The sequence below is a fragment of the Elephas maximus genome, chromosome 8 (genome assembly GCF_024166365.1).
Source record: "Elephas maximus indicus isolate mEleMax1 chromosome 8, mEleMax1 primary haplotype, whole genome shotgun sequence".
Classification (NCBI taxonomy): Eukaryota; Metazoa; Chordata; class Mammalia; order Proboscidea; family Elephantidae; genus Elephas; species Elephas maximus.
In genome coordinates this window covers 132,139,734-132,150,352 of record NC_064826.1, presented here as the reverse complement: position 1 = coordinate 132,150,352, position 10,619 = coordinate 132,139,734, and the positions used below count along the sequence as shown (strand labels likewise).

The 10,619-nt window shown below is 48.5% G+C and overlaps 1 protein-coding gene across 4 annotated transcripts; it reads right to left on the bottom strand.

The window, feature by feature from the left end:
- Window positions 1-3,773: 3,773 nt before the first annotated feature.
- Window positions 3,774-8,205, bottom strand: LOC126082250 (pulmonary surfactant-associated protein A-like). Of its 4 annotated transcripts, none has more exons than XM_049894724.1 (6): window positions 8,175-8,205; window positions 7,199-7,392; window positions 6,771-6,890; window positions 5,926-6,003; window positions 5,082-5,447; window positions 3,774-4,730 (listed from the first exon to the last, which is right to left on the bottom strand). In XM_049894724.1, the coding sequence occupies exons 2-6, from the start codon at window positions 7,368-7,370 to the stop codon at window positions 4,681-4,683; spliced, it is 786 nt and encodes a 261-aa protein (XP_049750681.1). In that variant the 5' UTR covers window positions 7,371-7,392; window positions 8,175-8,205; the 3' UTR covers window positions 3,774-4,680. The 4 variants fall into 4 exon arrangements, with proteins under 4 accessions (XP_049750681.1, XP_049750679.1, XP_049750678.1 ...); XM_049894722.1 differs by lacking the exon at window positions 8,175-8,205 and adding an exon at window positions 7,477-8,024 and having other exon boundaries at window positions 7,315-7,392; XM_049894721.1 differs by lacking the exon at window positions 8,175-8,205 and adding an exon at window positions 7,477-7,571.
- Window positions 8,206-10,619: the final 2,414 nt, after the last annotated feature.

Here is a 10,619-nt window from a genome sequence, read left to right as displayed (position 1 = left end):
AAGGGACTGAATTGCTGGGCTGAGGGCTGTGGGGACCATGGTCTCAGGGAACATCTAGCTCAATTGCCATACAGAGTTTATAAAGAATATGTTCTACTTTTTACTTTGGTCAGTAGTGTCTGGGGTCTTAAAAGCCTGTGAGAGGCCATCTAGGATACTCCAGTGGTCTCACCCCTTCGGGAGCAAGGAAGAATGAAGAAAACTAAAGACACAAGGGAAAGATTAGTTCAAAGGACTAACGACCACATCTCCATGGCCTCCATCGGACTGAGTCCAGTACAGCTAGATGGTGCCTGGCTACCACCACTGACTGCTCTGACAGGGATCAGAATGGAGGGTGGCTGACAGAGCTGGGGAAAAATACAGAACAAAATTCAAACTCAGAACGAAAGACCAGACTTGATGGCCTGACAGAGACTGGAGAAACCCTGAGCGTATGGCCCCTGGACACCCTTTCAGCTCAGTAATGAGGCCACTCCTGAGGTTCACCCTTCAGCCAAAGATTGAACAGTCCCATGGAACAAAACAAGACTAAAGGGGTGCACCAGCCCTGGGGCAGGTACTGGAAGGTAGGAGGGAACAGGATGGCTGGTAATAGGGAACCCAGGGTTGAGAAGGGAGAGTGTTGACATGTCATGGGGTTCTTAACCAATGTCATACAACAATGTGTGTACTGTTTGATGAGAAACTAGTTTGTTCTGTAAACCTTCATCTAAAGTTCAATTAAAAAAAAAAAACTCCACCAAAAGAGTAAAAGGACAACCTACAGACTGGGAAAAAATTTTTGGCTATGAAACATTGGATCAGAGTGTAATCTCTAAAATCTACAAGATACTGCAAAACCTCAACAATGAAAAGACAACCCAAGTCAAAAATGGGCAAAGGATATGAACAGGTATTTTACCAAAGAAGACATTCAGGTGGCTAACAGATACATGAGGAAATGCTCATGTTCATTGACCATTAGAGAAATGCAAATCAAAACTACTATGAGATACCATCACAGCCCAACTAGACTAGCATTAATCTAAAAAACACAAAATAATAAATGTTGGAGAGGTTGTGGAGAGACTGGAATACTTATACACTGCTGATGGGAATGTAAAATGGCACAACCAGTTTGGAAATCGATTTGGCCCTTCCTTAAAACTCTAGAAATAGAAGTACCATAAACAAACAAAAAAACAAAAAACCAAACCCACTGCCATCAAGTCTATTCTGACTCATAGGGACCCTATAGAACAGCATAGAACTGTCCCATAGAGTTTCCAAGAAGCACCTGGCGGATTCGAACTGCTGACCTCTTGGTTAGCAGCTGTAGCACTTAACCACTACACCACCAGGGTTTTCAGAAGTACCATAGAATCCAGAAATTCCACTCCTTGGACTATATCCTACAGAACTAAGAGCCATCACTCCAACAGATATATGCACACCCATGTTCACTGCACCACTGTTCACAATAGCAAAAAGATGGAAGCAACCTAGGTGCCTGTCAATGGGTGAATGAATAAACAAATTGTGGTATATTTAAACAATGGGATACTACGCAATGATAAAGAACAATGATGAATCCATGAAACATAACATGGATGAATCTGGAAGACATTATGCTGAATGAAATTAGTCACAAAAGGACAAATATTGTATGAGACCACTAGTATAAGAACTCAAGAAAAGGTTTAAACACAGAAGAAAACATTCTTTGATGGCTACCAGGATGGGGAGGGAGAGAGACGGGTATTCACTAACTAGATAGCAGACAAGAATTATCATAGGTGAAGGGAAGGACAATGCACAATACAGGGAAGTCAGCACAACTGAACTAAACCAAAAGCTAAGAAGTGTCCTGAATACAACCAAACTCTTCGAGGGACACAGTAGCAGGGGCAGGGATCTGGGGACCATGGTTTCAGGGGACATCTAGGTCAATTGGTATAACAAAGCTTATAAGAAAATGTTCTGCATCCCACTTTGGTGAGTGGCTTCTGGGACCTTAAAAGCTAGTGAGCAGCCATCTAAGATGCATCAATTGGTCCCAACCCACCTGGAACAAAAGAGAATGAAGAACACCAAGAGCACCGAGAAAATATTAGCCCAAAAAACAAAAACGACCCCATAAACCAGAGACTCCATCAGCCTGAGACCAGAAGAACTAGATGGGGATCAGCTACCACCAATGACCGCTCTGACAGGGAACAAAACAGAGAGTCTCTGACGGAGCAGGAACAAAGTGGGGTGCAGGACTCAAATTCTAGTAAAAAGACCAGACTTAATGGTCTGACAGACTGGAGGAACCCCAGGAGACATGGCCCCCAGACTCTCTGTTAACCCAGAACTAAAACCATTCCCAAAGCCAACTCTTCAGGCAAAGATTAGACTGGACTATAAGACATAAAATGATACTCTTGAAGAGTTTTCTTCTGAGTTCAAGTAGATAAAAGTAGATACATGAGACTAAATGGGCAGCTCCTGTCTGGAGGTGAGATAAGAAAACAGAAAGGGAAAGGAGCTGGTTGAATGGACATGGGAAACCCGGGTGGAAAGGAGGAATGTGCTGACATAGGGATAGTAACTTGGGTCACATAACAATGTGTGTATAAATTTTTGTATGAGAAACTAACCTGAGCTGTAAACTTTCACTTAAAGCACAATACAAAAAAATAATAAAAAGAAACGGGCCCTTTAGGATATGATCTTACAAAATATAATGCCCAGATGCTTTGGTTGTGTCACTGTGCCCCTGTGTCCTGTGTCCTGTTGAGAGCACTGGCTTCCTGTCCAGCCACTCTGCATCCAGCCTCACCAGGCGAGGTACAGAGGCCCTGCACCCCTTGATGTGCCTGATGAATGTGCACTGAGAGAATAAACATGCCACCTCTTCCACGTCGACACAGGGAACTCCAACTTCCTCCTCTTCCCAACATGCCTGTGCCTTTTGCCGTGTTCTTGCTTCTGAGACAATCCCCTCATCTCCTGCCAGCTGCCCAAGTTAGAGCTCACAGTCCCATGGCCCCTCTATGTCTCAGGCCTGGCCAAGGAGCAGAGGTCAATCCTGTGGATACTCACCCCTGAAGTGAGACTAGGCCCTCAGCCCTGCCCCCTGTCTCTACTGCATCCTTCCAGGCCTACACCCCACTACCCACACTGCTGCCAAACTGACCTGCCTGCACTCTCCCCCCATCATTAAAGCTCAGCCTGAATGCCAAGTCTTCCAATAAGTAAACACAGTGAGGTAGGAATGGGGGGTCATCCCAAGGTGTGAAGATGGGAGGAGTGAGGACTTTCTGGGGATGGTGACACGTATGTAGTTGCCTCCTGAAGCAATAAGAACGTGGTCCCATTCCATGCAGACTGGGTCCGGACAGGGATGGCTCACAGGACCTGATCTTGATCCCTGACTGACACCATTATAGGGCTGTAGAGACCATCCAGGTGACTGAGTGGGGAACGAAGGGCATGATATCACCACCACAGGGATCATGTGAACTCAGGGGCATCTTAACACCAGCCATCAAAGGCTGATACCAATATGTTCTTCCAGAGGTTTCCCACAGGGCAGGTGGTGGGCTGCAAGGAAGAGCAGAGGGGCTCACACCAGTGTACAAACTGAAGGAGAGCATGCTGCTCCTTCTACTCAACAAAGCAAGCATATCCTGAAAATGAATTTCCCACACTTCAGGGAGATGGAAGCTCAGAGCAAGAGTTAACTTGAGTTATAAAAGTTCAGAAATGTGATATTTCTTGGAATCAAAGGCAATGGAAACTCATGCAAATGTATTCGTGATTTTATTACACTCAAATCATCTTTGTTCAAAGGGAGGGCATTGAATCTAGCCTTTGCCACTTTCTCCACTTGACAATACTCAAAATATTTGACATCTCTGAGCTTCAGTGTCCTCATCTAAAACATGGGAAAATAATACTGCCCCCATGGCATTGTCTTAAAAAAAAAAAGGACTAAATAATATTTAATAAGGTGTATTAGAAGTGCTTGGCAAAGTGCTTGGTACATTGTCTGGCTGTAGTAGTAGTTGTGGTAGTAATTTTGGTAGTAGGAATGATAGTAATAATTGTAACAGCAGTAAGTATTTTATCCCCGTTACACGGATGAAGAAATAAATTCAGGAATATAAATGTCTCCAAAGGTGACAGGATACCTTGCCCATACCCAGGAGACAGGCTAAGACCTGAAACAAAGTTGATTCTAATAAAATATCTGAGTGAACAAATTAAAGAAGAAAACAGAACCAGGATGAGTGGTGTGAAGGCCTCGCTGAGGTCTGAAGTGGTGTGGGGCCATATCCATCAGTGGGAAGTTGCTTGGGTCATGTCTGGAGGGTCTGTTTTGGAGGCAAAGGCTAGCTGCTCTTAGGTCCAGTGGCTGAGTGAGCACCCCAGACCCCAGGGAGTGGACCTTGCATGCCAGTCACTAGGATTGGCCTCAACCATGTTGGGACCCCTTCTGGCCCTCTGATCTCATGGAGAGCCATACCAGGTGTGCCTCAGAGATCCAGGGTGCCAGATAATCCCAAATGTGTCCTTAGCCCCACGCATTTGGAATAGCTTAGCAGCCTTCCAGCCTCGGTCATTATGCTTGCTCAACACTGCTAAGCCTTGGTGGTGCTGGGCAGGCAGTGGGCTGCAGAGAAAGAGCTGAGGGGCCAGGAAGCAGGCCTGTTAGCGTGACCTTGGAGTGGCATTCCATCCCAGGACACTCCTGTTGCCATCTATAAATGAAGGGATTGGATGAGATGAGGAAGAAGGAAGTTCCCACGTCATGCCAAAGGCCAAAGACTAGGGGTGGCTCCTAGAGAGCAGTGCTGAGAAGGGGTCAGAGTAAGTCCAGGGGCTCAGCAAGGAGGAGTGTCAAGATTGATTAGTGATGATGGGAGGAGTAAGGACCCATCCAGGGAAAGGAGGAGCTATGGAAGCCTCCAGCTCTAATAGCCACAAATCAATTTTGTTGAGAGGAACTACAGCCTCCCATAGACCAGGTGGGTGGATGTTCAGGTTGATGGCTGAAAGGGTAGGTAGGACCCCATCTCTTTTATGGCCTCAGCAGCCTGCTCAAAACTCACAGATGGTCAGTCGGTGTTGCAGGCAGTTCTTGTCGTTCCACTGTCCATCTGTGTACATTTCCACACACCTCTCCTTCCCCAGGCCCCTGGGTTCCCCCAGGTACCAGTTGGTGTAGTTCACAGGAGCCCCATCCAGGTAGTAGAATTCTCCAGGGGTGGAGCCCTCGGCCAGGCCCAGGTAGGCATAAGTGCTGTGCTCCTTCACAATGCTTGCAATGGCTGTGTTCTCCTCTGGGCTTCTTGGGACAGCAATTCGACCACCAGCCCTGGCACATGACTCTCTAATGGCATCAAAATTGACTGACTGCCCATTGGTGGAGAAGACCTTCTCTCCCACTGCCAGCATGAATCTCTGCAGGCTGAGGACTGAGAGAAAGGGTGCCAGGTCATGCCACTGGCTGCTGTCTGTAAGTCCTGTCTCCCTCACTCGGTTCTCTGCCTGCTCGCTCTCCAACCTCTTCACCTCCACCTCTCTGTGCCTTCTCTCTCCCTTCTAATCCTAGTCTTTCTAACTGCTACTCTATGCTCCACCCAACTGTTTATTAATTCATTCATCCATTTAACAATTGCTTATTGACTGTCCACAACATGCCCAGGGATTCATTAGAAAGCAAGATAGGAGGACTTAGGGAGCCTATGCTTCTTGGGACTTAGGGAGGCATGTCTACCCCATCTCCCTCTGGGCCAGTTAGAGATATCAGAAAGCAGAAGCACCATTCCTCTCCCCAATTCCTGCATGTCCACACCTGTTTGTCAGAGCTTGATGTTCTGGAGGCAGGTGCAGAGGATGAGGGGAATTGTGGGAGAGTCTCCTACCCTGTAAGGCCCCAAGGGGCCCTCTTACCTCCCATTAACTGCAGGATTTGATGTCTGAAGTCATGGAGTGTGCTTTGGAGCTCCTCATCCAGAGAAGCTGGAAGCCCTACAAAGAGACCGCCACCCAGGGTGAGGGGCAAGCCAACAATGGTTCCCATGGTTGCCAAGAAGCAGTTGTCCATGTTGCAGGCCTGGCACTCTGCCCTTTAGTTGTCCATCCTCACTGCCTAGGCCCCAAGTTATAAGTCCATGAGGCTGGAGGTGTTCTCAAACTCCCTATACGCCCACCCATTCATCTAGTTTTGTCCCTGTGGATCCCCCTCCCTGCTCTTTTCTGGCATAGCCCTCAGCTAACTGGCTGCCCACTTCAGGGGGGTTCCTGGTTTCTGGGTAGGTTCCCTCCCCACTCCCATCAAGGACAAGTTCAGTTCTCTCTCCATCTCCCGCTGGACCTTGATTACTACTCAGAGTGTTGGAGCTCCTATCTGCCTGTAGAGCTCCAAAGCAGACCATCTGCCTGAATCCTCTGTCCATGCAAGCCTGCTTTCCTTTCAGAATGCCCCCAACACCTCAGTCCCAGGAAATGCTGTCCTTCTTCCCACCTTATGGTTCCCCACAGGAGCCATGATATGCAGAGTACTTCCCACACAAGTCAGTCCCTGTGTTTTGGCCATAGCCACCCAGACACCTCTGACTTGTCTCCCAACCTTGTCTCCTCTTATGTGGAAGACATGCTCTTTGGGGACTTCCCATCAGCCCTTGGGTGGCCATGGTTTTGGGTGAACCCCATCATGGGCTTTGAGCAGCCACATAACTGACTGTCTAGGCACCCTACCAGTGATGCCATTGTCTGCTTGCCCCAATGCTTCTCACCTGGGGGGCCCCACTCTCTAGGCTCTCTCTTGTCTCCACACTCTCCAGCGACACCAGTGGCTCCAGTCAGTCCATCACGCCCAGGGATGCCTGCCATTCCTCCAGGGGGTCCCATGGGGCCTGCAGGGAGGAGAGACCATGGATGTATGGGGTCAATCCCCCACAGCTGAGTCAGGACTGATGTGAACGTACCTCCATTGTCACTGGGCTGACTTACCTGCTGTTCCTTGGGCACTGTGAAGACAGACCCTCAGGGCTGCTCCAGCGTAAGGGCCCCAAGAAACTCCCACCATGTCCCACCACTTAGCTGACCCTTAGACACCTGTTCAAGACCCAGCCTAGAGCCCAGAGCCCAGAGCCCTAGTTGGAGGAGCCTCCTGAAGATAGACACTGTCCCTCAGTTGAAGGTGATCTCTCTAGCCTGGTACCTGGAGGTCCAGGGTCTCCTTTGATACCATCTTTCCCATCTCTGCCTGGCTGGCCATGTAATCCAGGTATGCCAGGGATGCCAGGGCTCCCCACACAAACTTCCTTCACATCACACCTGACGTCCAACACCACCAGCAAGACAAGGGTGAAGGCCTGAGAGAACAGCCACATGGTTCCTGTTCCACAACTTTTCCTGCAGAAAGAAGTGCCGTTGGCCCGTCTGAAGAACTTACCAAAGTCCCCCCACCCCCGCTGTGCTCTGTCAGGATACAGCCACCTGGAGTAGTCTGAGGGCCAGGGAAGGCCCATACAGAAGCCTGGGAAGACACTGACTGTCCACAGAAACTCCCACTGTCATCTGGTTTCTGAAATGGCATCACACCACTGTTAGGGTCTTGCAGTGTGACCATGGGGAACTCACATTACCTCTCCTGACTTCAGCTTAATCTTCCCTGCCCTGGGGACACTCTTGACCTGTGCCCCCCAGGCTGTTTGGAGGAGGAACATGGCCACTTATTCATGGGCTCATTCTGTCTATCCATTAGGCATTGAACTGCCCTGTTTTCAGGTTCTGAGAGATTGGGGTCCTAAGGGTAAATGGATACAACCCAGGCCTATGACCTGGGCTCCTGCAAATGGTGAGGAGTCTTCTTCCCTTTCCCTCTGCCGGGGTGTCTCCTCCTTGGGGAGCTATTTCTCCCACCCCCCCTCCTCCACAGGCCCTGCTAAGCCTCTATTGAGAGTGGGCCTGGTCCAGGAGCATGGCAGGATGTAAAGATATTTTCAAGCCCATTTCTCTGCACCCACAGTTATGATTCAGCGGAACAACTCCCAGTGGGAAGTGGGGAGCCCCCTCCTTTCTGCCGGGACCACAAATCAAGTCTGTGGCTGCTGGGCTGATTGTCATTGCCTGCAATGTGGTGCTCTGGGCAGGAGCCAGGTTGGGGAAGACCCAGAGGATGGGGCCAGACTCACCCACACACCTTTCAGGCCACATGGACTCTGGGTCAGAACGGAGGGGTGGGAAGCATCATTTATAGGGATGGGGGCTGCCATGCTCCCTCCTTACCCAGGAGAGGACCTGGTCACAAGTCACAAGGGCCTCTACTTTGGGAAGGCCAGGCAGGAAGTGTCATCTAGTTTACACAGAACATTTGCTTGAAGGGCACTCAGGCTGGAGTGTCACTTAGGACCCTTGAGGGGAGCTCAGGACCTGCTTCCAAGAACCCCAGTTCTTTCAGAAAGGAAGTTTCCAGTAGGTTGGAGGCCACTCACCCCTCCCCAGCCCTGGGCTCAGCTCCCAAGCAGTGAAGGTCAGGGCACTTACACGTACACAGATGAAGGCATGTCCCAAGGGAGCTCCCTCCCTCCTGGGCGTCTGTGCCCCCCCTTGGATGGTGGCACACCCACAGTCCCAGTATCACCAACTTTCCAATGCTCACCAGTGAAGAGAACGTACCCAAGGCCAAACTCTCCCAGGAGAGCAAAGGGACAGAACAGAAACACAGGATGTCTCCATGTGACTTCTACCTGGGACACTCCCAGCCCCATCCAGAGCTTCTTTAGCTTCTGGAAGGGTCCATTTGGTTACTAATTTGGTTCCAAAAAATGTAGCACCCACAGCTCAAGCTGAATGAAGTCAGCCTAACCTGGAGTACCCTGTCTGTACTGGGATCTGGCTCACCACTGAACCCCTAGGCCTACCAGCCCTGGCCCCTGTAGTCTAAAATAGAGTCAGTGGGCACATGGGCCAAAACCCAAACCTGCTGCCATCAAATCGTTTCCGACTCATAGCGACCCTATAGGACAGAGTAGAACTGTCCCATAGAGTTTCCAAGGAGTGCCTTATGGATTAGAACTGCTGACCTTTTGGTTAGCAGCCATAGCACTTTACCACTACGCCACCAGGGCTCATGGGCAGTCATGATTAAATGTTCCACTTTTCTCTGTCCTGCAGGTTCAGCTGTTGGGAAGCAAGGCAGTGCCAGGAAGGCCACAGGAGAGTGGCAGCTTCTGTCTTTGGCCATGGGTGATGTTTGATATTGTGATAATAAGTGGTAATTTCATAAAGTGGTGGAATGCTATATGAAACCCTAACTGATGAGTGTTCCTACTCAAGCTGTTGGGTTAGGAGGGAATCTACTACTGCAAGAGTGGTAACAATGGGGACCAAGACACAGAACCATTTCCATGTTTTCTTGTAAGTGGTTGGAAGAGTGCTTGAGATTTTTGGGCAGAGCAGAAGATCTTCTGGGAAGTAGGAGCTCAGCTAAGTGGACCCCACTCATAGGAGCAAGAAACCATCCAGTTCTTATTTGGATCATGCCTTCAGCTGCCGTATTGCCTGCCCCAGACACAGTGCAGGTCCTGGGTAACAGGGGGAACAGCTCCATGAAAGAGGACTTCCTCTTGGCTATGTGTGTGGGGGGGAGGGTGGTGATTACAGGTGGTGAAACAGGTGAAATTGCTTGGCAATTTTTGTAGGGTCTGGGAGGAGGCAGCTGGGATGTCTAAAACAATGTAACAAATGGAGGAAAGGCGTGGACTTAGGAATCAGATGCATCTGAATTTCAATTTGGGGCTGCCACTTCCTCTTCAGGTGGCCTCAGGCAATTTACATAAATTTTTGAGCCTTGGTTTTCATTTTTATTATCATTATTTGAAACAATATAAAACTTATTTAAAAAGTTGCAGGTACAGTGCAAATTATTCCTAAACCTACAAGTGTGAGTTCCTGTAGATTACCCCACCACTTTAGTGTATATTTCATACAAAGACATTTTCCTACATAACCCTCAAAATCAAGAAATTGGAGTCCTTGGGTGGTACAAATTGTTAAGGCACTTGGCTACTAACTGAAAGGCTGGAGGTTGGAGTCTGCACAGGCACCTCAGAAGAAAGACCTAGTGATCCACTACTGAAAAATTAGCTATTGAAAACCCTATGGAGTGCAGTTCTACTGTGACGCTTAAGGAGTTGCTATGAATCGGAATTGACCCCGTGGCAACTGGTGGTGATGGACGTGGTGGTACAATGACTCCAAATAAGCTTCAAAATCTATGCGAAATTTGCCAGATGTCCAATTTAGAATCATGTGTTCCATTTAACTGCCATGTCTCTTTAGCCTCCTTTAGTCTGAAACAGTTCTCGGGCACTCCTTAACTTTCTTGGTCTTAACACTTTTCTGGAGATGGCAGGTTAGTGACTGTGTAGAATGTCTCTTGGTTTGGGTTTTCCTAATATGCTGACTCATGTGTAGACTCAGAGTCTCCAACTTTGACAGGAAGACCATAAAAATCATGCCGTGCCTTCATCACATCCTATTGAGAGCACATGATCCCAATTTGTCCTGATATTAATGATGCTCACTTTGATGGCAACTGAAATAAAATCTCTTGAAATAGTTTAGATTTATTCTTG